Source organism: Kalmanozyma brasiliensis (genome assembly GCF_000497045.1).
Source record: "Kalmanozyma brasiliensis GHG001 unplaced genomic scaffold PSEUBRA_SCAF10, whole genome shotgun sequence".
Taxonomy (NCBI): Eukaryota; Fungi; Basidiomycota; class Ustilaginomycetes; order Ustilaginales; genus Kalmanozyma; species Kalmanozyma brasiliensis.
Genome location: NW_015961949.1, coordinates 402,296 through 429,548, shown reverse-complemented (window position 1 = coordinate 429,548; position 27,253 = coordinate 402,296). Strand labels below are relative to the sequence as shown.

At 58.0% G+C, this 27,253-nt stretch overlaps 11 protein-coding genes across 11 annotated transcripts; 5 read left to right on the top strand and 6 right to left on the bottom strand.

Annotated features, from left to right (window-relative positions):
- Positions 1 to 179: 179 nt before the first annotated feature.
- On the bottom strand, positions 180 to 2,990 carry PSEUBRA_000804 (Zn(2)-C6 fungal-type DNA-binding domain protein; the record flags this gene model as incomplete). The annotated part of the gene is made up of 1 exon (XM_016434122.2): positions 180 to 2,990. The coding sequence occupies one exon, from the start codon at positions 2,988 to 2,990 to the stop codon at positions 180 to 182; it is 2,811 nt and encodes a 936-aa protein (XP_016294574.2).
- A 1,323-nt stretch (positions 2,991 to 4,313) lies between these two features.
- Positions 4,314 to 6,275, bottom strand: PSEUBRA_000803 (SET domain protein; the record flags this gene model as incomplete). The annotated part of the gene is made up of 1 exon (XM_016434112.1): positions 4,314 to 6,275. One exon carries the CDS (start codon positions 6,273 to 6,275, stop codon positions 4,314 to 4,316), a length of 1,962 nt encoding a protein of 653 aa, XP_016294573.1.
- Positions 6,276 to 6,605: 330 nt separating this feature from the next.
- Positions 6,606 to 7,538, top strand: PSEUBRA_000802 (3-oxo-5-alpha-steroid 4-dehydrogenase, C-terminal; the record flags this gene model as incomplete). Its single annotated transcript, XM_016434148.1, has 1 exon — positions 6,606 to 7,538. One exon carries the CDS (start codon positions 6,606 to 6,608, stop codon positions 7,536 to 7,538), a length of 933 nt encoding a protein of 310 aa, XP_016294572.1.
- Positions 7,539 to 7,637: 99 nt separating this feature from the next.
- Positions 7,638 to 10,328, bottom strand: PSEUBRA_000801 (Glycoside hydrolase family 20, catalytic core; the record flags this gene model as incomplete). The annotated part of the gene is made up of 1 exon (XM_016434127.2): positions 7,638 to 10,328. The coding sequence occupies one exon, from the start codon at positions 10,326 to 10,328 to the stop codon at positions 7,638 to 7,640; it is 2,691 nt and encodes an 896-aa protein (XP_016294571.2).
- A 392-nt stretch (positions 10,329 to 10,720) lies between these two features.
- On the top strand, positions 10,721 to 14,719 carry PSEUBRA_000800 (RNAPII transcription regulator C-terminal; the record flags this gene model as incomplete). Its single annotated transcript, XM_016434137.1, has 1 exon — positions 10,721 to 14,719. One exon carries the CDS (start codon positions 10,721 to 10,723, stop codon positions 14,717 to 14,719), a length of 3,999 nt encoding a protein of 1,332 aa, XP_016294570.1.
- Positions 14,720 to 14,775: 56 nt separating this feature from the next.
- PSEUBRA_000799 (AT hook, DNA-binding motif) lies at positions 14,776 to 16,746 on the bottom strand (the record flags this gene model as incomplete). Its single annotated transcript, XM_016434136.2, has 1 exon — positions 14,776 to 16,746. One exon carries the CDS (start codon positions 16,744 to 16,746, stop codon positions 14,776 to 14,778), a length of 1,971 nt encoding a protein of 656 aa, XP_016294569.2.
- Positions 16,747 to 17,119: 373 nt separating this feature from the next.
- PSEUBRA_000798 (uncharacterized protein) lies at positions 17,120 to 17,650 on the top strand (the record flags this gene model as incomplete). The annotated part of the gene is made up of 1 exon (XM_059464453.1): positions 17,120 to 17,650. One exon carries the CDS (start codon positions 17,120 to 17,122, stop codon positions 17,648 to 17,650), a length of 531 nt encoding a protein of 176 aa, XP_059321082.1.
- A 135-nt stretch (positions 17,651 to 17,785) lies between these two features.
- Positions 17,786 to 20,185, bottom strand: PSEUBRA_000797 (MOSC, N-terminal beta barrel; the record flags this gene model as incomplete). The annotated part of the gene is made up of 1 exon (XM_016434131.2): positions 17,786 to 20,185. One exon carries the CDS (start codon positions 20,183 to 20,185, stop codon positions 17,786 to 17,788), a length of 2,400 nt encoding a protein of 799 aa, XP_016294568.2.
- Positions 20,186 to 20,969: 784 nt separating this feature from the next.
- PSEUBRA_000796 (Peptidase S49) lies at positions 20,970 to 23,831 on the bottom strand (the record flags this gene model as incomplete). The annotated part of the gene is made up of 1 exon (XM_016434110.1): positions 20,970 to 23,831. One exon carries the CDS (start codon positions 23,829 to 23,831, stop codon positions 20,970 to 20,972), a length of 2,862 nt encoding a protein of 953 aa, XP_016294567.1.
- A 623-nt stretch (positions 23,832 to 24,454) lies between these two features.
- On the top strand, positions 24,455 to 25,156 carry PSEUBRA_000795 (uncharacterized protein; the record flags this gene model as incomplete). The annotated part of the gene is made up of 1 exon (XM_016434151.1): positions 24,455 to 25,156. The coding sequence occupies one exon, from the start codon at positions 24,455 to 24,457 to the stop codon at positions 25,154 to 25,156; it is 702 nt and encodes a 233-aa protein (XP_016294566.1).
- Positions 25,157 to 26,029: 873 nt separating this feature from the next.
- Positions 26,030 to 27,127, top strand: PSEUBRA_000794 (uncharacterized protein; the record flags this gene model as incomplete). The annotated part of the gene is made up of 4 exons (XM_059464452.1): positions 26,030 to 26,347; positions 26,449 to 26,475; positions 26,571 to 26,629; positions 26,710 to 27,127. 4 exons carry the CDS (start codon positions 26,030 to 26,032, stop codon positions 27,125 to 27,127), a joined length of 822 nt encoding a protein of 273 aa, XP_059320921.1.
- Between the last annotated feature and the right edge of the window lie 126 nt (positions 27,128 to 27,253).

Genomic DNA, 27,253 nt, shown 5'->3' with positions numbered 1-27,253 from the left:
AAGATGAGTGGCCATGTACACATACACGATAGACACGTTGCGTGCTCACGATATACCAGATACGATTCTTGCACAGTCTAGACGGGTCAGCGCGTCGAAAGTTCACTGCAGTGTGATGAGCATGATTGCGTGAACGCGATGAAGGAGCGTTCGGACAAAGATGCAGGACGAGGACGCCTCTAGACGCGCAGCAGGAAGCCATCGAGCGCATCGCCCGCCGTGAGCCCCATGCCGAACTGAAAGTCGCCGACGCCGGACGCATCGTCGCGCTTCGCCCTTCCTTGCGGCTGGTCGAGCATCGCACTCGGATAGTCCAGACTTGCCAGCGTTAATGTGGTCAACGGGGGCGAGAGGGAATGATTCGAGCTCGCCCTGGACGAGCTCTCGTCGGTGAAACTCTCGGAGGTCTTGTTCAGCGACGAAAGAAACAACTCCTCCTCGATGCCTGCTCCTCCGGTCCACCCGTCCGACTCCGCCGCGCTCGCGCCTTCGTTGAGGATCTCGAGACACGACTGCCACACGTCTTCTGTCATGACTGCTGCCATCCCCTCTCCCTGTGTCGCGCCTGTCCCCGGGGCGCCCTGTCGTAGCGGTGAATGGGCGTCCAACAACCTTCCCACCTCCTCCTTCGCATCCACCGCCATACTGCTCCGATTGCTCAACTGCTCCAACGCCCACAAACACTTCTCCACTCTCTCCTCGACCCTTCTCACCTCATCCCACTCTCCCCCCTTCGCGAGGCTGCTGAGCTGTTTGATCTCGCTCTTTGCGACACACGCGAAGCCGTGGATCGAGATCTCGGGCCACGGGTCGCTGTGCAAAATGTCCCCGCCCGTTTCACTACATGCCTGGATCGCGCCGATCAACTCTGCCGTCTGGTGACACACCTTCCGTCTCAGTTCGCTGAGCACCGCTTCGGTGGCCCCAAACGGATCCGTGCGCTCCATGGTCGACACCAGCTCGACGAGCAGGATCGCGGCGAGGTTCCATTTCGTCGCCGTGATGACGTGCCAGGATTGGATCGACGTAGGCAGGTCGGCATGGTGAGTGATGCACGAGGCGAAAAAGGGCGCGAAGGTCTCATCCCAATGCCGAACGACACTGAGCACATGCGCGATCTGACGCTCGATGTGTTCCGTCGGCGCTTGACGCCAGTAGGAGGATTGGAGTCGACCGACGTGACGGAAGATGAGCACCTTGATGGGGGTGGCGTAGGCAAGGGTTCGAAGGGCATCCGGCTCGCTGCACGGCCAGGAACGCGCAAACGTGTGACGGTTGGCTACGCTGTTCGCCGGAATCACTTCGTCCCAGATCTTACGCAGGGGCTTGCGAGAGCTTCCCGAAGAGGCGGTGGTGGGGAAGTTGGCCGTCTCGTGTCGTAGAGAGGACGCTCGATGTGGAGAGAGGAGTTGGTCGGTGAGATCCGAGTCTTCGTCCCCAATCACGGCATCGTATTTCCGAAGAACCGAGAGCTCGGTATCCATCATACAGCCGAACCAGTACAGGTTGTGGTAGGTGTTTTCGAGGAGTGTCGCTTCGGCTTGCCGCTTCACCGCCTGGCCTGCATCCAGCGGCTCGGTGGTGGACCACAGATCGATGCCTTTGCGCCTCAATTGCTGGATCTTCAACCGGAACGCTTTTAGCTTGCGCATCGCTGTGGCGAGCATCATGGTCGATGCCTCCGCCGGGATCTGCCACGATGACGAGTCGAGCGCGCTGTTCTCGTCCAGCGACGGAATCTGCAGCGAAGCGGGTTGGGTGCCGTGATCCCACGCTTCTGACGACGGCATCTCCCTCGGCTTCTCCGTCCAAGCGAACAGAATCAGCGCAAAGACGATCCTGAAAGACCATGCGTCGGTGGCATCCATGAGTTTGTCCCTCGCCTGCTTCCAGAGCGATAACCTGACCCGAGCCTCTTCTTGTCTCCCGCCCCTCTCGCCGGTATGTCGCGGCCACTGCGCCGCATACGCCAGCAGCACCGCGTGGTACGCCTCCGAGACGCGCTTCTCGACATTCCGCGCCGCATCGTCGGTACGAAAGATGCGACGCGAGGCAGAGTCGAGCAGACACACCTTCTTGTTGAGCGCCATGGCGGCGGAGGACGGGGAGAGCGAGTCGGCACATAGCAGGTAAGGCGTGGTGGCGTCCGTCACCCAGATGCGAAAGGCGGATTCGGCCGCGCCTTCGTAGACGTTGAGCAGGTCCGAGTTGAGGTGCAGGCGGTCGGCGGTATGGCTGAGGCGGACGTTGGGCGCGGTGCCCCAGATGTCGAAGCCGAGCATGTCGAAGAGAGAGGGCGCGTCGGATTGATCGAATCCAAAGGGGGATTGTGCGCGGCTGAGAACCAGAGAGCCGGTACTGTAGCTGGTCGATGCTGTGGGCTGGGCTACCTCGTCAAAGGTTTCGAATGCGGATGATGTAGCATCGGACGAGTCCTTCTTTCGCTTTGCTGCTCTCTGTTCTTCGTCGGATTGATCGTTCGAGTAGCTCCCATTGAGCGCCTCGAAGGCGGCATTGACGTTGCTGATGGCAGACAGGTGCGATTCGTCAAAGCCATCCTGCAGGCTGTGGCGTCTCCTTTTATCGGTAGTATACGACGTGCTCGCCCCCTCTGCGTACTGCTCAACGTCCGCAGTCGATGTCGAAGGTGCAGCGTTGGCAACGTCTTGCAGGCTCTCTGCGAACGCGGCGCCAGTGAGCCCTCCGAGCGGGATGCCGCCAAACGAGTTGATCAGGCTGTTGAAGGTGCACACCTGACCCTTCTTCTTGCAGTTGTTGCAGGCGACTTTGCTAGCGAGCGCCTCGGCAATGCTGACGTACTGAGCGGAACAGGCGCGCTTGGCTTGACGACATCGGTCGCAGTTCTTGTACATCTTTTTGCGCGAGGGCGGCTGTGCTCCGCCAGCACTGGGGCTGATGTTGATGTCCGGCATGGTGGAAGGCCCTACGATTGGTGCTGGTCGCTGCGAGGTCGTATTTGTAGACGACATGGTGAGCCTCTCCAAATGCTGTCGACGATGATAATGCTGGAGACGTGGAATGAAGCCCGGTAACTTATCAAAGGCTCGATGGTCGTTTCGTGAAGCTTGTTGTTACAAATTCGCTTGGAACGCCGACGGCACGAAGCCAGACAAAGCTTAGTGGTTCAGATCGACGGTCGAGAGACAAGGTTGCATGTGCAGGTCCGAGGTCGACGACGGGAATGCTCGACAGATCCGCAGCAGTTCGTGCGAGGCAAACAAGGTTGGGAGAGGATCAAGGGTCTTGGAAGAGGGGACGGGATTCTAATTGCCCGACGGGGGCGTGAGTCGACTCGACAGGCTGACTATATATACTGGACCCTGGGCGAGAAAATGCGGGGGAGCTTGAAGCACGACAGCAGGGCCTTGCACTCGCTGGGTGACATGTCGCAACGGATGAGGACGGCAGCGAGAATGTCTGTACGAGGGCGTGAAGAGGGGGCTGACAACGCACTCGCAAGCATAGCGACGGAAGTCAAGTGCCGAGCTTGGAGATTGACAGCCGAGATGCCCAGCCCAGCAACCCAGTCGGGAGGGCAAGCCACCTTTTGATGCTTTGCCTCGAAGGCCTCCGAGCTTGATGCATGAAGGTGCACCTGCCGCTATAGAAGCCACGTATGAGGGCGCATGCTCTTGTTCGATTGTGCGGGGTAATCGGAGCCAGGCAGTCGAACAGCATGACCGCGCAGCTTGCCGAAGTTCACCCGTCTTGCCCAACACGGACCGTTGCTGGTGTCTGCAGGTCCACGCCGCATGAATATGAGCGGCATGTCAGAAGACCTGCAACAGACAAGTCAAAAGACCAGCCAGAAGCGTCGAGGCAACATGTGAGCGTCTTCGCTTCGCTTTATTGCTCTTTTCAAAGACCGCCAGGCCGTTTGACCTTTGCCGAGTAGCTTGTTCTGTTTAAGACGCTCCTTGGCGCGTTCTGTTGGCCCGTGCCGCTCTTTCATACGTCGCAGCATACCGCATCGAACCAATTCATAGGCTTGACAGACCTCAAACTCTAGCCTCGACGGAATAAAGCGACATCGAGGCTGGCGTAATGGCACGGATGGATCGAATTGGTCGAGCATCAGAGGGCATTGTTCCGGCAATGCGCGCAGTTAGGCTGGTGCGCTAGCTGTACCACCTATCTAAGCGAGCTCGAGACTCGTTCAACCGAGCCGAATTTTGCGGGAGCTGCCGCAACGCCCTTATGTCCTTTTCGAGCACCGCTCCGATTACAGTAGCTTTTCCGCACGGTCTAGCCCATCCAGCCATCGTCCGCTGCGCTCCGCTATCGTGCGAGTATCATCGACGATGCTTCTTGTTACCGCTACCGTTGGAGCTGCTGCCACCTTTGCGCTTGCCAGCGTCCTGTTTGGCGTTCTTCGCCTTGGCTGCCTCCTTTTCGGCCTCTTGAATCTTGTCAAGCACGTATTTGAGCACGCGCTTCTGATCCAGGAGCACCCGCTTTTCGCCCAGTCGGACGACCAGCGCGCGGCGCTCGTTCTCCCCACTAACCTCTTCCTTCCTCGATCCGTACAATCGAGCCTCTTCTTCCTCCACAGCGGCGCCGTTCGGATACTCTTTCAGTCGCAGATCGATGGCGTCCATCATAATCTGGCTGATGGCGATGCGTACTGGCCTGGACTTGGTAGCGTGCTCTTCTTGCGCCTCGACCCGCGCGCTCGGACCTTTGCCTTTCGCTTTCGCCTTCTCGAACGTCTCCCGCGACTGACAGAGCACTCGGGTGAGCGCGATCATCTCCTCCGAGATGCCACCGCCGGTTGCTGCCGCCTTGAGCTCTTTCGGTATCGGCCGCTCAGGTTGCGCACGGTGCGGCGCCTGTTTGGCCGGAGTGAAAAGGTAGTTGAGGATGAACACTTCATCGATGCCGAGCGAGGAGCAGGCCCATTCGAGTCGCTCTTCGAGGTCTTTGCGGATCTCTTCTGCGCTCGACGAGAGGATCGAAGAGAGATGGGTGGTGGCTGCCTGTAGGATGAGCTTGGCATCGAGCTCGACCACATCGCTGCCGTTGGGCTCGTCGACGTGACCGTAGCGACGGAGCAGATCGCTGTTGGGTGGGTCGGCGTACGTATTGAAGATCTGCTCGCCCGCAGCGATTGGCTTGGTGGCACGCATCTCTAGTACGTGCGACTTGTAGAAGAGACGTGCGTTGTCGGATTCGAACCGAGCATTGAGCATGTCGGCCATAGGCGTCATGGAGATGTCGATCACATTCTCTTGCTCTTCTTCGTCTTCGTCGTCGTCGCTGTCATCATCATCGCTGTCGCCATCCTCGGCATCATCATCGTCTCTCGTCTCGTCTCCGTCCCTTGTCGTGTCCACCTCGCGCACTTCCGCTTCCCCTTCTCCCTCGTCGTCGAGCACCTCTGCTTCGGGCTCGTCGTCGTCATCATCATCATCGAGATCATCCATGTCGACCGTCTTTCCGTCCAGGCCCTTCTTGCGACTCTTGACATGGAAGCTGCGACTCAATATCCTGGAGCCCATGATGTGGTAGGTGTCAAGCGAGTACCATTGCTGCATCTCCGCTTCTTGTTGCCCTTCTGACGCTCCCTCCAGGAATACGCCGGGCAGCGAACGAATGAAAGGAACCGCCTTGTTGTGGTAGTCGGCCTCGGCTTCATCTCGCGCAATCTTGTCTGCGATTGAAGTACCCGAGAGATGTTTCAGATCATCTTGTTGCCATAACATGGGCGTGCTGAAGTCGGTCGGCATAATGTCAAAGTAGGCACCCCAATTTTGTTCGCCGTGTGGGCGGGGGGCATCGCGGTATACCGAGCCTTCGGCGTCTGTGCCTTCGAGCTGTCCTAGACTTGACGAGGATGAAGCCTCGATGTTCTCCATCGATACATCGCCATCTTGAGCGCCGCTTTCTGTGGACGCTGAAGATCGAGCTGCTCTCCTTCGCTCGTACATCATGGCGAGGATGAGTGGGAGCCATCCCTGTTTGCTGATGTGGCTCCAGGTCAGCTCATCTGAGCTAGTAGAAGGGGATGATGCTTCAGCTTCAGTACACCTCTGTGAGAGCGTCGATGTGGCCAGGTTGAGCAAGACGTGACGAGGGATGGCAAAGATGGTCTCGCCGACGTCGATGGGTGCTTTGGCGATCATGCCTCTTCCCATACCAGGGATGGGCTGGATTCGGCAGCGAGAGTCGAGTGCACCGCCTGACTGGCGGAACCATCGGAGAAAAGAGGCTTCGACCTCGGAGGTGGTCTGCCCTGTTGCTGCTGTCGCCGTCATCTTGATGATCCTGGTTCTGTGCGGTGGTGACCGGTGGTTCAAGAAGGCTGGATGAGTCTTCTTGTGAACCCTGCATGCCACCTTGAACTTTCTTCTCAACCCAAAAAATCTGAGCTGAGTCTCGGAACACGGAGGCTGAGCGCTGAGCAGCGACAACAGAAAAGGATTCTCGACTGAGCGCGTCACGCTCACGGCGTATCGAAAAGCAAAAACGGTCGGGCCATCTGCTTCGGTAAGGGCAAGCGACGAAAGAACCCGGCTTAGTTCTTCTTCTTCTTCTCCTTCCTTCCTCCTCCATCGACGTCAAACAAAAGCTGAGTAGTCTTTATCATGGCTTTCAGCATCACCATCCAGAAGCGCTCGGCGCCCGGCAAGTCTGCCTCCAAAGGCTTCCCTCTAAACGTCAAGCTCTCCTCCAACAAGGCCACCCTCGCCGAAGTCAAGAAGCAGATCGCCTCGGCGTCCCGCAAGCTCACCATCGAGCGTCAACGCATCACCACCGAGGACAAGAAGCCTCTCCTCGACGATGACAAGTCGCTCGCCGATCTCGGTGTCACCTCTGGTCAGACGCTCTACGTCAAGGATCTCGGCCCGCAGGTCGGCTGGCGCACCGTCTTCCTCACCGAGTACTTTGGCCCCATCGTCATCCACCCGCTCTTCTACTTCCTCGGACCCAAGATCTGGCACCGCGACTTTGTGCACTCGCGCATGCAGACCGTCGCCATGACTCTCGCCGTAGCGCACTACGTCAAGCGCGAGCTCGAGACCATCTTCGTCCACCGCTTCAGCAACGGCACCATGCCCCTCTTCAACATCTTCAAAAACTCGACCCACTACTGGATCCTCTCCGGGTTCCTGCTCGCGCCGTTCATCTACTCGCCCTGGTTCTCCGCCGCCTCGGTCGCAGGCACCATTCAGGACAGCACCACGTTCATCGTCGCCACCACCGCCGTGTGGGCCCTCGCCGAGTTGAGCAACGCCTACTGCCATTTGATCCTCAAGAATCTCCGTCCGGCTGGAACCAAGGTGCGAAAGATCCCGAGAGGCTTTGCGTTTGAACTGGTCTCGTGCCCCAACTACTTTTTCGAGTTCCTCGCCTGGGCTGCGTTTACCGTGCTGACGCTCAATCCGGCCAGCGCACTCTTCGCCGCCGTCAGCACCGGCCAGATGTGGCTCTGGGCCGTCAAGAAGCACAGGAACTACAAGAAGGAGTTCGGCAAAGAGTATCCTAGGCGAAAGGCCATGTTCCCTTTCATTGCTTGAGAGTCATCACTTTGTAACGTTATGCCAAAGAATGCATGCACGAAGGCAAGTGTCCGTGTGTGATGGGCGATGAGACGAGTGTGTCTGCAGCGCTGGGTGTTAGCAGTAGGTAGGGCGAGAGACGCGATGGTAGTCGAGCAGCTGTTCGGCGCTGCCATAAACGAGATGTAGTGGCTTTTCTAGCTCGGGTAGACTCGTCACCTTTTCCTGCCAGCCCCAGTTGCGTCTTCCACCCGGGTTGCCCGATCGCATCGAATCGTCGTCCTCCTTATCCTCGTCGTCCAGCGAGGACCGTTTTGAGCTTTCGCCTGACGCACTGTCTTCATCCAAACCCGTCGGTTTGGGCAGAAACACGTCCGCTCGCGCTCCGCTTTGTTGAACCGCATCGTCCTCCTCGTCCTGGGAAAGCACATGTTCGAGGAACGCCCCCACGCGTCTGTGTAGTGTTTCGAGTCGGGCCACCAATCCGCCATACCGCAGCTCCAACGTCTCCCACCCATGCGGCTTGTACATGCTCATCCACATCTCGCGATGATACCTCCACAGCTTTCTTGCTGCCTCCAAACACCTCTCCGTTCGCCGATTCAGCTGTTGCAACTCAGGCCAGTTCTTGCCCACATATGCCTGGTGGAGACGCTGACGGAGGTTTGCCTTCAGCGAGAGGATGTGTGCGACAAGCCTTGCGAGTTCCAGCCTGGCATTGAACGGATGATCCGAGAGGATGCGTACAGTTTTCGTCCCTGCTGGCGTTCCCCTGCCCGTGAGGTCTGAGATGAGGCTTGCTGCTGTCCCCAACAGCCCTTTCTCCCCATCCTTACCTGGACGAACCACCAGCACATCGCGATTCTTCGTAACGTCTTCCAGCGTCACCCCCTCCACTCGCTCGCTGAGATCAGATGCAATCGCCGCATAGTGCGCCTCGGCATCAAATCCGGACGCTACGAGCGTCGGTTCGGCGAAAGAATGCACCGGATCACTCCACAACATCCACTTGCTCGTGTTCGGCGCAAAGTGAATCTTGTCATCCTCCACCACGTCCAAGCCGTGAGAAGTGGTATCGTCGATGGAAGAGGCGCGAATGAAGTCGTCCCACCCACCACCGACGATCGCGTCGAACTTCGATTTGAGTAGTCCCACATCCAACTCCTTCTGGAAAGAGGCGGTGTACGCGTGGTCGGCATAGTGACACCACGCCGGGAGGGAGGACCACAGATCCACTTCATTGCCTTCATCCCCCCAGATGGTGAGGAAGACGTGCTTGACCCCGGAGCTGGCGCGTGCAGCCGTCAGATTGGCAGCAACCGTTTGGAATGTGAACGGCAAAGCGGTCCAGAATCGTGACCAAGTCCAAGATCCCGCTGCCAACCAGGGACTTGCTCCCCTCAACTCTTCGTGACTCTTGATCCTCTTCTCGTAGCTACCTGGTGAAGTGTGGTAGTAATCCCAATAGACCAGATCTACCCCTGGCGGTATGCCTTGCGACTTGTCGATGGGGGCAGCAGAATCGTAGTACCCAACCAAGGAATTGTTCCTGGCGCTCAAACAGAAGAGCATGTCCGACCAGATCATCGGTTCGAGTCCTTCCCTCAGACAGATGTCGTTGACCTTGGCGAGGTGTTCGACGAATACCTGGCTGGAAGGCTTTCCGTTTTGCCCGAAGATGGAGAAGTATCGCCCGTGACCTAGACCGTGCGTCTCGTCCATGCCGAGGTGGATCTTTTTGGATCGAAACGGTGCGGATGCAGCACGAATCATTTTTTCGAGCATGACATATGTTTCTGGCCACTCGGGGAGTAGGACCTCTGCGGTATCCCTCAAGCCGAGGTATCGGGGCCACTGCAACATCTGACCCAGGTGACCGAGCGTCTGGATACATGGGATGACCTCGATGCCGAGCAGAAAGGCGTAGTCGTCGATCTCCGTCAGCTCGGAGGCGGAGTAACCGCCACGCATGTAGCCGAAAAAGGGCTCGCCATCGATCTCGTACGTGTCCTCGGTATAGAGTTGGAGCATGTTGTACCCGAGTAGGGCTAGGGTTCGGAGGAGATACTTGGTAGAACGCACATTGAGGACGCCGTTGCGGGAGCAGTCGATCATGGTGCCGATCGTCGAGAAGTCGGCAGTCTGTGCGACGTTGAGTTTGGCATTGGCGAGAGAGGGGGAGAGGTGATAGCCGGTGGTGAGGCTCGAGCCGGACACGCGAGGGAAGAGGTTTGGATGGAGGGAAAAGGCGGATGAACCGGCGGTGTCAAGGGAGAGGCAGTCCTTCGCTACGCCGAGGACGTGACCGAGGCCGCGAAAGGCAAGGTAAGGCGATTCGGGAGGATAGGCGACGGTGATGATGAAGGTCGTGTCGACTTGCCGGTCTGCGAGAGACTCTGTCGAGACCTCAGCCGACATGGGAGCGAAGGTGTCGGAAGATGTCGAGCAGCGCCATGTGAGTCGCTCCTTCTCTGGCGATGTTTGGTGGTCTGTCGCCGCATCGCCTTGCACAAAGCGCAGATTCCAGTTCCAAGCTGGGGCTGACGAGGATTGACCCGACGAAGTTGATGAAGACGTAGGCAGCCCGTCTGCTGGGAGGAAATCTGATGATGAATGCAGATGCAGGACATCTGGCCGTATGTGATGCTTGACGAGCTCTTGAACGCCTCCGAGGATGCCCCGCGGTAACGATGGCTTGGAAATGCAAATTCTGATGCGTGGCAGATGAGCGAGGGGGATGATATTGGCTTGGGTACTGCTAGACCCCAGCTCCGGTCCCATAGAAGCGTCCCGTATTGCGTCGGACATGCTGATTGAGTGTCGTGGGCAGTATCAGGGCGTTGCAAGCAGGATGATGAAGCTCGATGTGGGGGAAAGAGCTATTTGACAGCTTGGCTAGGTTGGAGGCCTGAGCGTGCATTTGGCGCCTTGTCTGACGGCCAAAAGGAATTCACCGGCGCGCTTTTTTGAGCAAGTGTCAGATCGGCGTCTTGTTGGCTGAAAAAGTATCTGATCAAGATTAGCGAAGAGAGCCAAAGTGGAGTTTTCAGCAGGAAAGGCCGTCTTACTCAAAGCGATAACCTTTCTTCTCATCTTCTTCTCGACCAACCATCAAAGCTGCTTCTCACCACCGATCCTAGACGAGTGGGATCAGAGCTGCGGTCAAGCACATCGGAGACGTAACCAGCTCACCCACCACCATGTCAGATCCAGCACAGGCCATCCGCGCCTTCATCGTAGGCTCCTTCCAAGAGCTACCTCCTTCGATTGTCGATGATATTGGCAGCGGATCGGTCTCGCTCCTGGGCGTCGTCCGTCTCCTCGGCGAATATCTCACATCGGAAGAGGAGGAAATAAGAACTCGAGCGGTTCAGCTCCTCTCCGACATCACTTGCCACTTCCTCGAATCCCCATCACAGACCAAAGAACCCCTCGCAAGCATATTCACTATCCAGGCAGTACGCACACTCACAGCATTCTTCGCCGACAAAATCGCAGACGGCGTCATCATCTCGGACAACTTTGTCCGATCAGCAAAGGCGCCAGAGGTCCTTCCAGACTCTGCCTCGAGGGCTCGAAAGAATGAGGTGGAGCAAAAGACGTTGCAGGGCAGTGCGATGCTCGTCAGCTCGCTCAAGGCTCTCACCGTCTTGAGTGCTTGCAGGGCGCCAACAGAGACAACACCAGCGGCTCAGCCTCCAGTCAAGGGCTTCGGTCAAGAGCAGGCACACGCAGTAGCACACGCACTGTTCACCAACGTCGTCGCCACCAACCACCCGCAGAGCCTTCGTTTCATCATCTATCGGCTCCTAGACAGTCTTGTTGCGCATCACAGAGCTGCGCTCAAGGCGTACCGCTCTTCGGCATCAGACACCACCGACGAACAGCCGTCAGAAGCAACACCATCCGCAACAACTCCAATGGAAGTCGACACCTCCTCAGACGAAGCGGCAGCCGCGTCCCAATCCGAGACGTGCCAAGGCAAAGACTTCCTGCGAGGCTACGTCAAGATGGTCCAGGGTGAAAAGGATCCCCGCAACCTCATGGTGCTCTTCGGCGTCGACAAGGTTCTTCTCACCGAGTGGGTCATGGACCGCGAAATGACCGGAAAGTTCTTCGACATCACCTTCTGCTACTTCCCCATCACCTTCCGACCGCCCCCCGACGATCCATATGGAATCACTTCGGACGATCTCAAGGTCGCACTGCGGGCAGCCATCTGCGCCTCGCCAGCTATGGCGCCTCTCGGCTATCCTCTCCTGCTCGAGAAGCTCAGTGCCGCCGGTGGCCCGGCCAAGCTCGATACGCTTCGAACCCTGATCGCTGCCATGCCGGTCTACGGGCGCGCTGCCGCCCTCGCAAACGCCCTCAAGCTCTGGGAGGGCCTCAAGATTGAGATCTTCCACGCGACCGACGACGAGACGGGCGATTTAGCCGTCGACACGCTTACTGTGCTTCTGCACGTGCTGTACCACGGAGTCGATCCGCCCGAGGGAGTCGCACCCAAGATGGTGCACGACTGTCTGGTGGAGCTGGAGGAGCCTGGCAAGTCACTAGCCAAGGCAAGCATCAAGGTGCTCTCGTGCCTCATCCGTGCTTCTGCCAGCACGGCCTACCTGGCGGTGTACGGCTTCATGGATCAGATGATCAAGATGTTTGCCGACCCGGAGGACCTTGCGCAGCGCACACCCATCCTTGCAGGCATCGGCGAGCTGCTCGAGGCCCTCGCCAAGGTGTACCGCCACGCTGAGTTGGCGCGAGCGGAAGACGAGACCAAGGCCAAGCCAGCCGAGATCGGATCTGGCCAGCTGCTGCCCATGACAGCAAGCGAGCGCAGCTATACCGGCGACAACCGACCCCTCGATCCCTTCTTGGCCGACCTGCTCAACTGTCTCTCCAACGGTCTGCGCTCGACATCATACCGTCGTTCGGCCATGCTTGTCTACTCGTCGGTCGTTTCGATCTCCATCCTCAGCAGCGGCCCCACCAGCGAACCGGGCACCACCGAGCAGAAAGCACTGCTCGACTTTGACGAGCTCTCGTTCCTCACGCGCGAAGTGTCGTCCCTTCTCACCTCGTCCATCGGCGACGATGTCCGGGAGGAAGCGCTGTGCGCGATCGAGGTGATCTCGAACGAGCGCACTTCCACGTCGGTTGCTGCGACCAACCCGACCGCTCAGGTCATCGAGGAGGTCGTGCTACCTGTGCTGCTCGAGAAGCTCCCCGATCGGATCGAGCCGCTCACCGACCCGGAGAGCCGAACCACCGGCAACGCTATGGACGACACCGAGGCCGAGCTCGACCTGGTCAAGGCCAACATTCGGCGCAGTCTCGGCGCGCTCTCCCGCCTCTGCGTCGCACCGTTCCTCTTCGAAGCGGTGGTCGTCAAGCTGTTCACCAAGCTCGAGCTGTGTTGTCGTCCCAGCCGATTCGGGGTGACGGAGAGCAGTGAGGAGGGCGAAGCCGAGTCGACGGTGCGCGAGCAGCTGGCTGCGCTGCAGGAGGCCAACGTAGGCTATGCGAGAGGGTTGATCCTGACGCTACAGACGATGGTCGATCTGAAGCGACAGAATGGACATCGCGATCTGGTCAAGTATGCGCAGACGCTGCCGTCAAGGTTGGTCGGGTTGACGCTGTCAGGGCTGGGAACGGGAGAGGGTGGTCGAGAGGTGAGCATTGCTGCAAGACCAGCGGTGGTTGCTGATACGGCCGCGCTGCTGGGGACGTTTGTCAAGCTGCTCGATGTCAACCGTCAGAAGGATCTGTTGGCCAGTCTCAACACGACCTTCGTTCGGGGTCAGTCGACGTTCGTCACGGAAGGTGGGGAGGAAGGGGTTAGTCTGATCCCTGCCAAGTCTCCACTCGCACAGACCTTCGAACCCTTCACAACGACGTCCGAGACACCTTTCGCAACGGCCAGTCGGAACACCGTCGCCCTCCTCTCAGCCGCCGTCGTCGCCTCTGCTCCAGCAGCAGGCGTCGTCGTCCTCACCCCCTCCACCCCAACCTCCGCCCACGACGCAGCTCTCTCCTCCATCTCCCTCCTCCTCTCCTTCTCCCTCTCCGTCCCGTCCTCCTCCTCCCCCTCATCCGCCCTTCAACTCAACTCGACCTACTGGCTCGTCTGCGCCCTCACCAACAAGTTCATCGACGAAACCTCCCCTGCCTTCCTCGACACGCTCGACGTCTTCTGGACCACCCACGTCAAGCCACCCTCCTCCTCGTCTCCGCGTCGTCGTATCGCCGTGCAGATGTGGATGTGGTTGACGCGCGCGCTGGTGGTCAAATCGTCCAAGTTGGCCGAAGCGATGTTGAACCGGGTGCTGATCGAGGTGTTCGACGATGTGGCGGGTAAGATTGTGGGTGCTAGCGACCCATCGCAGCTCGTTCCCTCGGGAGCGGCGAAAGGCGAGGTGGAGTGGGCCTTTGCGCGTGCCGTTGCCCGGGATCTATCCGCGATTGTGGGCGTCGCAGACGACGGGGTGGCGACAAAGGAAAACGGTTTCACCGTGCGATTGCTGTGGAAGCAAAAGGTGTTTTCCTTCCTCGTCCCTAGGTTGCTCGAGAGTTACGATAATGCAGTCAAGCTCACCCGACGTCATGCGCACACCCACGTCCATTCTTCCACGTGCGACCATGAGGAGAAGGAGGGAGGCGAGGTGGAAGGTCAGACGATCTACCTCGTAACTCTCGCGGGGTTGCTCCCCTCACTGCCATCGAGCATGCTCGTCGAGCGACTGCCGGGGTTGTTCCCGCTGTTGATCCAGGCATTGGAGTTGCCAGACGCAAGGGCGAGGAGTGCAGCCGCAAACGCTATCACCGTCGCCTGCGAGGTAGGGAAGAAACTCCCCTCCTCCAACGAAGGCGAATTCGATCCGACCACCCTCATCGCAGGTCACCTGCAAAGCATCACTGCGAAGCTGCTGGTGAATATCCGTGCGTCAAAATTTACACCCGTCAGCACGCGGGTTGCTGCGCTGAGGACGTTGACCAGTCTAGCAGCGAAGCCCGACGAGGAAGACGAGACGGGCGTCAAGAAGGATATCGGCGGACTGGCACACCACCACCTCCACCCGTTGCGGGGCAGCGTGCTCAAGGAGCTCGGTAGGGACGGCAGGGGTATCGATGATAAGGTGCGCGCGGTGAGGAGCGTCGCCGTCGACGCAAGGGACGCTTGGTTCGCCGTCTCCGAGACGTAAACCCTCTCTTCAGACGAAATGAAAACAATGGTATTGATATGTGTGTGCGTGGTGGGTTAATTGGAAAAGTAGTATTCGTCACCCACGATGCCTGCCTCGTAAGTCTTGTCCTCGGCGTTCTGCTTCCCATCCGTGTCCACCTCGTTGGTGCGAGCAACATCCTTGTTCGCAGCACCGGTGACCGTGCCAAAGCGCGAAAAGTAGCCCTGCACCAGATCGTCGTCGTTCTCCCCCTCGACCAGGCGCGGGTCGATGTTCGTATCCACCGCCGTCGCCGTCGCTGGGGCAGCTGGAGGTGTCGCACCTTTGCTGCCCCTCTGCTTGGTGCTGCTAGCAGGAGAGTCGGCTCGATGTCTCAACCCGGAGCTGCGACTGCGCGCATCTGCATCGGGCTGATTGAGGTCGTCCGGCTCGACACTCGTCTCCGCCTCGCTCGAAATGGTCTTGATCCACTCGGACACTTTTCCTTTCGCTCTCTCGAGGATTGCCGATCCACTCCCCGTCTCCAGATCCTCCTCGCCCCTCTCCCGGCGCTTGCTCTTCCTCCCTCTCTTCCGTACCTCCTCCGGCTCGTCGGGGAACAGCTTGTCCGTAGGCTCCTCCTTCACCACACCCCCGCCCCCACCGCCTCCGGACGAAGCAGCGTCCATCGCCCTCTGCATGCGCATCCGATCGCGCCTCTCCCGCTGTAGCTGCGTGTTCCTCGCCCGATGCAGCGCTTTGAGCATCTCCGGCGGCAGCGACTTGCGCGTCTGCCGATCGAGCAGCGCCGAGATCTTGGGCATCTTGTGCTGGTGCTCGGCGAGGTCGAGGTCGAGGTCGAGGTTGGTCGCCCTCATCTGCTCGATGACTTCGGGTGTGTAGATGTCCTGGGCTGGACGACCGCGTTTCTTTTTGACTTTTACAATGTCGCTGCCGGGAACTTTGCCGGCTGCGCTCAAGAGACTGGCGCGACTCGGACGACCGCGCTTCCTCTTCACAGGTGCAGCGGGGTCGACGCTGATGGTGCCGTCGGCAGCCGCGTCCCCGGACATGTCGGAGAGACGAGGGAGGCGTTTGGACTTGGATGAGGTGGACCGGTCGTAGAGTCGGAAGTCGCGGTCGTTCGGGTCATCCTTCTCGTTTTGAGCGTCGCCGTCCTCGATGTCGGCCTCAAACGATGTTTCGTGGTCCGACTCCATCACTGCTTCGGCGCCAAGGGGGAGTCCGTCGTCGTGAAGCTCGCCGCTGGTGTCTGCCTCCTCGCCCAGGGACATTCTCGACCCGGATGCTTGCAAAGTTGGACGTATCGGTTGGGCGGCGTGCGCCTCTCGCGCCAACATCGAGGCTCTACTTGGTCCAGCCGCCTGCGACGGGACGCTGAGCCGGAATGCTGCTGCTGTGGACTGGACCGCCATTGGTGCCTTGGACCCGTTCCTCGCCTGCACAGCTCCGTCCTTCGGTGCAGATGAGCTCGCCCTTGCCCTGGCCGACCCGCCAAGTAAGAAGTCCAGATCCGCTCGCGTCGGCACCTTCTTCCTCGGCAACGCTGGTGCAGGCATTGCAGCTTTTGACTCTGAAGGGGCAACTGGCACCGGGGCCGCCCTGGCATACGCGACGTCATCCTGATATGCCGGCTGCGCTTGAGCATAGAAGCTCGATGCTGATATCGGAGCTGCTGCGACCGGCGCGGGTTGCGGCGAGCGCCTGCTCGCTGCGAGCTGTTGCTGCTGTTGAATCTGTTGTTGTTGCTGCTGTTGTTGAAGCTGCTGCTGATGTTGCAAGGATGACTGCTGTGCTTGTACTGGTGACCTTCGCGGAGGTCGATATGATGTGGAAGGCGAAGCAGCCGACGCAGCCGCTGCTAGCATGCCATCTCTTTGCTGCTGCACTTTGTGGTTGATCGCCGCTGCCCAGGGATGCAGAGGCACGGAAGGGTCGATGGGAGGGGGCTGCACCTTTCGTGGCCTCCCTGGCCCCCGCTTTACAGGCAGCATGTTGGGGTCCATCATGCCGGTATGAGCGCGTGAAGAGGCCGCTGAGATCATGTCATGGGATAGATACTGTGTGAATGTTGAGGGACGCGCATCGACTAGGAAAGGATGGATGGAGACAAGGCGGTTGAGGGGGGTTCGCTGGTAGGGATGATGGTGGTGGACCGAGGCGAGGCGGCTAACTGTGTGGTTGACAAAAACGACGACGCGTGACAAAAGGCACTCAGCCTGCATTCATTTTCCCAGTGACAGCTCAGAGGGTAAACGCGACTTTTGTCACATTTCCCATATCGCCGATCCGCAGAAACCCGATCTGCTATCACTTCTCAAGGGTGCAAGGCTTGACCGTCTGTCTCGACCATGGACCAACACCTCGGCTTCTTCCCGTTCTTCACACGCTCATCACGATCCTCGTCACAAGCTCGACATGCTGCCAAACGCTTCATCTTCCTCGACGGCAAGGCTGCTCCGCGTAGCTTCCATCAATGTCACTCGCCCTCTGCTCCTGAGACCACCAGCTCGTGCTTTCACTTCAACACCCTCCCGCACCCTTGCAGCACCACCATCATCTCAGTCCGAGACAGAAGAACTCAACGAAGCACAGCGCTACCTAGCCAGCAAGGCAGCACGCAAGCTTGACCGCTCTCAGAACCCCACAGGCTCATCTGCACGCCACGCCTCGCTCTACAGCCAACTCTTCCCTGCCTTGCTGCGCATCCTGGCCTACGGCAGCAGCGCTTACTTTGGGCTCCATCTTCTGTGGAACGTGCTGGATCGGGATGAGCAGACTGAGCTCATGAATGCACAGACGAGCGGGTTAGAGTCGACGGCAAGAAGCCTGGTCGAGAAGGTGGATCAGGCGAAGGAGAAGGTGCAAGGAGCGGTCTCATCAGCAGTGTCGGATGCACAGGAGGGGGCGGAGAAGGCCAAGGGGAAACGGTGGTATTGGCCTTTCTGATGGACAAACACTCTCAGCGGTTCAGGATGTACGATACAATCAACGGAAGCATTGCGCAAACATGGCATGTCCAAAAGTATGCATCAAGGTCGGGTGGTCGAACAAAAGCATGCACATGACAGGGCTCGCTTGCGTCTAGGTAGCGACGACCTGCATCCCAATCCACACCTGAGCTGCCTCCTCGCTACCCTGCTCGACCTCGTCATGCGTCAGATCAGGCAGCCAAGCCAAATGACTTCCAAAAATGATCCTTCCTTTCGCGTTCCTTCGATGCTTTGCCAATGTCTTCAGCGTCTGCGGCTTGACTTCGCCGGTGACTTGATCGACGCAGACCATCTGGCATCTTCTGCACTCTCCCAGCACACCAAACACGTGCTTGCCTCCCAGCACCACTCTGCTGAATCCATCCTCTGCAAAGAACACCCCCTCGCCGTTCGCGGGAGAAAGCAGGAAGTTGGCGCGGAAGCTGGCAGCTTGAGCTTGAACTCCGACTTGCTTGTCCTTGTCTTCGACGTGTGTGGCTGAGGAGTAGCCCGAGTCGGAGGCCAGCTCTTCCATCCCAGGAGAGGTCGAGGACACCGTGTCCTGTTCGATCCACTCGCTGACTCTGTCGACACTGGCAGAGTTGATGAGCAGGAACGGCGACTCGTTGCTGAAGATGAGGGGTATCTTGTCGCTACCAGCGTCGAGTTTCGAGTGACGTCTGACGTCGATGGCTTGCCTTGCCAAGGTGCATGAGACGCCGAGCAGGTCGGTCAGCATGGAACGCAGTCGTGCGCTCTTGTGCGCTCGTGGTCGAACTTCGACGCCGCAGATCTCAGCCTTCTGAAGGTCGGATGTATCGTCGGTATATTGAGTCTCGTCATCCAGATCCAAGTTGAATGTCTGCGTCGTCCCAGCAATACTCATGATCATGGTACGAGCGCGAAGATCAATGCGTGGTCGAATGAGCGCCATCTTGGGGAAGCGCTTCTGCGAGAGCGCCTTTCCGTTTGCTAGATTCATAACGATCCATTCTCGGTCGAACTCGAGTCCGTGCTGCGTCAGCTTCCACCTTTCGCCCGGTGAGAGATTCTGACCAGAGCATGATTTGATCGGATACACCGTGATGTTGGCCAATTCGAAGCGTCGTTCCAGAACGTTCTTGCTGTGATCAGTGCTCGAGCTGTGTGGCGACGATGGAGATGAAGAGAGGAAGAATCGCGCGATAAAGCCGACAAGCCGCTCAATGTCCTCATCAGTGTTGAGAAGACACAAGCTGGCTCGAAGCGATGCGGATACTTTGGAGCTGCTGGCATCTCCAGCATCGTCACAGCCCACACCGTCGGCGTATTCTTGCTTCAGCTGAGCGGCCGTCACACCTAGCTGAGACGTGACGAAGCCGGGATTGCAGTGTCGCCCCATTCGGAGATGGATGTTGCTGATGCTTGCCAGGCGATCGACCTCTTGTGGTGGTACGACGGAACCGTCGGCGGTGAGGATGTTGAAGTTGATGATCGGACCGGAATCTCCTTCTGTGTTCAATCCGACGTAGAGCTTGACAACTGGATTGCCGTTACCGTGTCTCATGTTCTGCATAGCTTGGAACAGACTGCTGCGAAGTCCAGCCACGTAGTCTCTTCGCAGATCCCAAGACCCGAAGGTTTGTTGATAGTAGTCCATGGCCTTGGCGACGGCCAATATACCGTGAAAGTTGACCGTGCCATCCTCAAATCTTGCTTCGAGGTCCTTCTTCGGTTTCGTCCATCGAGTCTCGGAAATGATCGAGTCGACTGTGCCACCACCACAGTACGTCTTGCTGCGAAGTTGAGGTGCAGCGGAAGCTTTGACGAGCAAACCTCCGATACCGGTGGGGTACCCGAATATCTTGTAGAAGGAGAAAGCGAACATGTCTGGCGTCTCTTCAGGCGACAGTCGTGACAAGTCAAGTCTCTGAGATGAAGACAGAATTGAGGCTGCGTCGATCATCGTGAGCCCGCGGCCGTCTCTTGAGCGACAAACCCGCTTCATCAGGTTGTCGTACCTCCTTCCAGTGGCATTGCACTGCAGAGGTAGCACCACCAATCCATCTTCCTCGACATCGATCGCATCGTCTTCAGTGAAGCTGGAACTGGCAACGCCTGCACGCGCCGCCAGGTCACGGATACCAACCGCGCTGGTGTGACTCTCGAGCAGGTATGCAAATCCTGGCTTGCCAATTCTTGATTTCGCGAGCGATGCCCACTCAAAAGATTCGCCGACGAGCTTGAGGCTGGCTGTCGCGCCTGAGGTAAAGATGAGATGCCAGTTGTGTGTGTCTTGGATGCCGAACAGCTCTCGCATGACACGCAGGCGAATAGACGCGATCTGGTCTGCAGTTGAGATGGCAGAGGGCGACTTCGAATGTGGGTTGGATAAGAGCTTGCTCGAGAGATCCTCCGCCACGGTTTTGACTAGGCCAGACGGAAAAGGAGGCGCGGCGGCTGCGTCTAGGTAGCATGCGTCGGACAGCTGAGGACATTCGCTGCAACGAATGCGTGCTACAGTTTGGGCCATTGATTCGTGTGAGGTCGATGGTATTGAGGTCAGTCTGGTGCTGCGCGGCACTCTCAATGAGCTCAGCGGTGGCGGTCGCTTCGTTCCAGCATTGGCGCTATGTGAGACCGCGTGTGAGGAGGAGGTGGGTTCGGTGTCGGCGTGAAAGCGCTTGGCGGATCGATGTTGGAAGTGCGCTGAGACAGCGAGATAGATGAGGACCGAAGCCGCGACTCGTTGTGCGACACTAAGTTGTGACAGCGCCGACGCGATGTATGGTGAGGCAAAGCACAGCAAAGCGGCTGCCAGCGCCTTCCGCGGTGTCGATACCTCCATGACGATGTCGATCCCGGTAGATGATAGACGAGGACTGAGATAGCCCCGAGTGCTGAAATGGATCAGGCCAAAGAAGGCGATGATGGCATGATTCAAGCCGGATGGTTGTGGTGCTGTTATGACGAGACTAGAGAAGGGAGATGCATCCTGGTCGAGGGTGGTCGAATGGCTGAGCGAGGTCGATGATTGGCACTTGATAAGTAGCGGCTGAGCAGCTAGACCGAGACCGAGAGGTGCACCATCTGCAACGCCAAACCCAAAATCCGCCACTTCGGAGTTGGCCGAGATAGGGTCTGCTATGGAACCTAACAATTATGAGAAAATTCATCGCACTGTGTGTGAATCCTGGATGGCGTCTGACCCTTTTCCTCACAGTATCAAGAAGCTTCTTCAGATCTGCACAGTAGAGCCTTCAGCTGTTGATGCATCTATCGCCTTGATTGCTCTATGCATGGTTTCTCTATCTAGCCTAGGTGAAGAGGGAGGCCAGAGGATATTCTGCTCTAGTCCGGCCTCTCGTGTTTCCTGCTCCCAGACCATTGTTGTTGCGCAGCTTCTGCGCCAGCTGCGGGTCATCAAACGCAGCGGCGATGCCACTTGGGTCTGCTGCTGTAGCGATCATCATCCTGACCGCTGCTCTGGCTGCTTTCTCGCCAGCTTCCTGCAGCATCAAGGCCACCGTGTTGCTCACCGCTGTCGGCAGCAGAGACAATTGCGGCTGGTCACCCTTGGCATTGAGCTCCTGCACCTTCTTCCAGAATGGCTTGTCTTCGGGGAAGCGCACTAGCCTCAAGTCGGTGGCGAGCGCAAGCATGCCATCCTCGGTGACTTCGCGGCTAGCTCCCGGTCGAATCTTGGCGGTGGCTTGCTCGAGCGTGAGATTGTCCTTGGTCACCATGGCCTCGATCTCGGCTTGGACAGCGAGAGTCATTGCGTAGTAGGCGGAGTCCCAAATACCTCCGATCGAGTCGACAAGACCCCTGCCGTACGGTCCGAGCTTCTGAGCAGCAGCATCGCCCGCCTCACTTGCAGCGACACCTGGTGTCTTGACTTCTTCGTCGCTGTCGGATGGAGGCTTGCGTGAATCTTCAGCTGCCGAGTGTGCTGCGACGGCAAGACGCGACTCCTCCTCCTCCATACGCTTCTTGAGCTTTTGCACGCCGTTGAGTGGTTTGCTGGTCTCCGCGCCGGCAGACACGGCACTGCTGGCATCAGAGCTAGGTCTAGAGTCGGAGCGGCCTAGAAGAGCCTCCTCTGCCTTGGCGATCAAGTCGGAAAGGATGCCGCCGTTCTCGCTGCCGTTGCTGGTGCCGCTGCTGCTCTGGCTAGATGATGAAGCAGACTCTTGATTGGCACCGACGCGCTCGATCATGATGGTGATGTTGCCGCTGCTCGCTGTCACCTCCTTTGTCCTCCACTTGCTGGTAAGACTGACGGCCTTGATGCGGCGCACTGCCGACTTCACTGACTCTTGCACTTGACGGTCGGTTGCACCTCCAGCGCTTGCAGCCTTTTCTGCTTGCGCTTCTTGAGCGAGCTCGACTATTTGTTCGGCCTGTGGGGTGGCGCTGCTGAGCTGCACCTGATCCACCTCGGCATCCGGGTTGCATCGAGCCCAAGCACTGAGACCAGTCATGACGCGACCTCCAGCTAAGCTCTCGATGACGTCGCGCGAGATGCTTCGTCCATCGCAGACCTTTTGCAAGAAATCGTCGTACATCTCGTCGATGTGCTTGGACGACTTGGCGCGCTGCGCTTCGTTGAGCTCGTGGAGCGTCGACTGCGACGTCGAGCCGGTGAAGAAGGACTGGATGCCGACGTTGAACTTGTCAAAGAAGGCACGCGTGATGGTAGGTCGCAGCGATGCCACGCCGATGGAGCCGGTGATCGTGTTCTCGCAAGCAAGAACGGCATCAGCAGCACTAGCAGCGTAGTAGCCTCCAGAAGCAGAGGCATTACCGAAAGAGGCCACGACCGGCTTGCCGTAATCCTCACGAACACGTCGCACAGCGTCCCAGATGGACTCGCTCGCCACAACGTCTCCGCCTCCGGAGTCGATTCGCAGGACGATGGACTTGATGTCTTCGTGCTCAGCAGCCTCCTTGAGACCTTTGAGCACCGACGAGGTGGAGAATTCGCCAGGTGCCGAGCTGATGGTACCAAGAAGGTACACGACCCCGACTTGGACGACCTCATCATCGGAGAGGTGTCTCTCGAGATGGCGGTTATTGACGGTGTTGTAGTGGTGAAGCGACTTGAACTTGATCTCTTCGCTGCCGCCATGCTTTGGATCTACGAGCCTCTTGACGATGTCCCTCTTGAAAGCGGCGCCGTTGATCAAGCCGAGCTCCTTGGCCTCGCGAGTGGAGAAGGGGCCTTCCTTCATCCAAGCCTCGACCTTGCCAGACATGACATCGGGATCCTCGTCCGGGTATCTGTTGACAGCAACTGCATGTACCAGTCCACGATTCAGCTCACCGAGAAGCTCGGCTTCGTTCTGGATTTGTGGGGCTGGAAGCGACTCTTCACGGCTGAAGGTGGAGATCATCGACTTGTACTCTCTTCGTGCCTCGGCAAGCACCTTGATGCCGAAGTAGTCGAGCACTTTCTTGAAGAAGGGGATCTGAGCGCTAAGACCGGTCAGTGGCACAGAGCCGGTGGGTTGCATCCACAGCTCGTCGAACGCCGAAGCAAGCAGGAAAGAGCCTTGACTGTCAAAGGTGTCAGCCCATGCGATCGAAGGTTTCGCCTTGTCACCGTGTTGCTGCTTCTTGGCCTGCTTGAATTCGTGAACAGCCTGCATCAACTCTTCGATCTGTGCCATTCCGAGTCGATTTGGCGTCACTGACGATGGCAGATGCAGTCCGCTGAAGTCGGCAAAGATACCCTTGATTCTGTCGTCCGCCTGTGCCCACTTGAGTGCTCTGATGACTTCGAACATCTCCATGACCCTGGGCGCCTCCTCGCCTGCAGCAGGAGCATTGATGAGCGCGCTGACCGAAGGAGGTCCACGCGATTCGACGATGGAACCATCGTAGATCTTCCATACGAGGTAGGTGTCGGGATGAATGATGTCGCGGAGGTAGGCATCGCGTTTGAGCTTGAGGTATCCGATCGCCGTGTATGTAGCAAAGAAGCCGAAGAGGAGGGGTCGGCGGTAGGACCATGCCTTGGCGGTAGTGCGGCCTGTGCGCGAGGAGATGACCTTGTTGGCTACGAAGGCCATTCGCGGGAAGCGCTTCTGAAAGGCAGAAGGCGAGGGTCCCTTGGCTGGTTGCTGAGCTTGTCCAGCCGAGCCAGAAGACGACGAGCTGGTGCCCGGGTTCGACATTGTGGAATGCCGCTGCAGCTGAGACAATCGCCTTGAGCAACGAAGCAGTAACGCAAGGGCGATCAATGGTGATGATGTTTGTGACTGCCTTGACGAGAAGCGGTGAACAAAGGGTCTGAGCGCTCCACGTCGTTTACGTGAGCAGCTGACGAGTCCAACACCAAGATCTTCTTGTCACACACGCAGCCGAGAGCGACAAAGGACGCGTGTCTGGTGGGCAGATCGGGCTCCGATTCAAGATCTCGGGAATGCAAACAGGGCGAAACGAGCGAAAAGTCGAGAAGGAAAGGACAGAAAGCTCAGCCAAAATCAAAAGCAGAAAAAGAGGCGGAGAAATTGCGGCTGAAATTGGTGAGCTCGAGAAGAACCGGAAGAAATGAATAATTTTGAGGCTGAGTTCATCGAAAGGAGTTCCCATACCGCCGTCTGCTGTACCGAAAGTTGATCCGATTTGACCCTCGTACCTCCACTCAACCCTCTCACTCTCGTCTAGCCGTCTTCAGGGTCGTCAATCCATCTCATCAGCCGAGCCACTCAACAACGACCCTCCCATCAACGACAGCCTACCTGGACACGGAATCTGTCCATTGATCACAAGCATCGTCACCAACCCAGGCATCATCATGTTGTCCGGTCAGACCGTGGTTCGCTCAGCGAGCCGCTCCATCCGCCAAGCTTCTCGCTCTTTCGCTCCCGTCTCTCGAGGCGTCGCCACCAAGGCTGCTGCCGGTCCCTCGCATCCGTCCGCACTCTCATCGTACTCGATCGCCGCTGCCGCTGCTATTGGTCTCGGTGCCTCTGCCTACGCCCTCCAGTCGCGTTCCTCCGCCATTCAGTGCGAGCCCCGTCGCGCCTGGTCGGACCGCCTCAAGCCCAAGGAGTCCAAGGGAGACGCTTTCCTTCACAACGACGCACACACTCGCCACGCACCCGCTGCCGCACATGTTGAGGAGGAGGTCGAAGCAGCCGAGGAGACTCCCGTCGCTATCGAGGTAGCCGTGGAAGAGACTGAGGAGCAGACAGGTCAGCAGTCTGCCTATGACCCGGAAACCGGCGAGATCAACTGGGACTGCCCCTGTCTTGGCGGAATGGCACACGGCCCCTGCGGCGAGCAGTTTAAGCTTGCTTTCTCGTGCTTTGTCTATTCCGAGGCAGAACCCAAGGGCATCGACTGTGTGGAAAAGTTCAAGGCCATGCAAGACTGCTTCCGCGAGCACCCCGAAATCTACAAGGACGAAATCGAGGACGATGAAGCTGCCAATGCACAGTTCGAAAAGGAGGAGGCGGAGGCCAAGAGCAGCGAAGACAGCACTTCATCAGCATAAGGTGGTGGCTCGACGAGGGGGAGATCGGGAAAGCCCGTTGTGTGGGATCGGCGCGAATTAGAGTTGATGAAGTGGGGCAGCTGCACATCGTCACGGGTCGACGCCGACTTGAATGCTTTGTGCGCTGCGCAGACTTCATCAACCCATTTGTGCACATCTCATCGCCCCCTTTCTTTCCTTTCTTTGGCGCAGCGCAGTTCCGCTGTCTTCACTCCACAAGTCGTCTGCGTTTCCACCCAAAATTGCATTCTAGAACGACGCACACACCACTCCTACGTTCGCAACATCAGACTCCGCATCTCTGCAATAGACTCTTCCAACCCTGAACTCCCTTTCGCGCATCCCGGGACCGACCTGGAAGTCTCTTCCCCTTCTTCCACCACTTCTTGCTGATGCTTGCCCTCATCGCTCTGGCGCTTCTCACAAGCCTTTCCTCCTTGTTCGTCTCCATCGTGGCTCTTCGTCTCGTGTGGCTCTTGTCCTGCGAAAGGACTCGCCGCACTGAAACAACAACGGCACGATTCAGTACCGCCGGACCGCAAATCCGTCTCGAAGACATCCACCTAGCTTCCGAGCAAGACCCGCTTGTTGATCGACATCCAGCCGGCCCGCTCGTCGACATCTACGAAGGCGTGATTCGCAGTGACGACCAGGGTCAGACTGAGCCACCTCCATCTTATACCAACGCCATCGAGAACCGCTCGCCACGTTCTCCTATCCTTCTTCCAGGGAGCCTTGCCCTTGGACTCCGCGAGCTTGTTCTTCCTTTACTTGAACCCATTCGGCAGAATGGAGACATCCCAATCCATTTCCGGCCCGATGGACCCTGTCTCGGCTGCAATTCTTGTCTGCCCTACCGAGACCTCATCGCCAATGGTCGAGCCCAGCCTGATGCCCAACCACAGCAAGGACAAGGAACTCAGCGTCAAGGAAGATGACGTAGCTAGCAGCGATTCGGGATCACTCACGCAGCGAGCAGCTCTGATCCGCGATGAGTTGCTTGGCAACGACTCCCTCGAACAAGAATCTGTGCATGGCTCTGCTCCCTCCTCCGGCACAAGCGACCAAGGCACGACTCACTCGAGCTTGCAAGACGATTCTTGCGAAGACAAGGACGACCTTGAAGAGAGGCTGCGCAATTCCAGCATCTCCCAATCACTCCGACACATTGCCTTGGCTTACGACGAAAAGGTGAATAGCGGGTTCGCCGACTGCGTTGAGGTGCTAGGTAGACTAGCCTTTGGTACTGAACCCAGACGCTCCGCTCGACTTCTCATGCACATATTCAACAGAGTCGTGAGCTTGAGAGCCTCCGAACCGTAAGCTTCATCGTTGTTGCATTCTCATCTCCTTCCCTGCTCGAGCACTTCACTCACACTTCTGGCGTCTCCTCTCGACGTGGTACGCCGCTTAGATTCATCAGGCCAGCGACGAAGAAATCGCTCTGCTTCGAGGAGAGATTCAAGACAAGAGGCAAGTCGTCACAACACTGGCAGACAGGATGCACCTCGACTGCTTGACTGACCAGTGCACATCTTTCCTTCTGAACACAGAAGCGAAATCGAGACATTGAGAGCCGAGCTCGATGAGCTGACCGCGTCACAAGAAGCTCTCCGATGCGAGCTCGAGACTCTCAAAAGTGAGGTCGAGCACAAAGACGAGCTGCTCTGCTTTTCCGACCGTATCTCTTGTCGCCTCTTTAACATGATGCACGCCATCCGCGCTCAAGTCGAGGAGGCCGAATCACTGTCACCGGCCATCCGCAGCCTCTCGTCCTCCTCAACTGCTGCTACTTCTGACTGTGGCACACCCTCTACCATCACGACTATCTCGGACAGCGAAGCTCCCTCAGCTCCCTCTTCTGAATCCTCCGACGAGAGCGACACGACCCTAGCCCCGAGCGATGTCCCTACCCCCTTCGAGACCCTCATCAAGAAGATCGAGGCCAAGTATGCGGACCAGATGTCCTAGACATCCTTGCCTCCTTCAGCTCGTCTCGTGCAATGCCATTTCCTTTTGCCTCGCTCCATGTCTGAACCTTAGAGGACCGTCTTTGCTTCTGGACACATCGCTGAATCGCAGGCCGTACGTTGACAG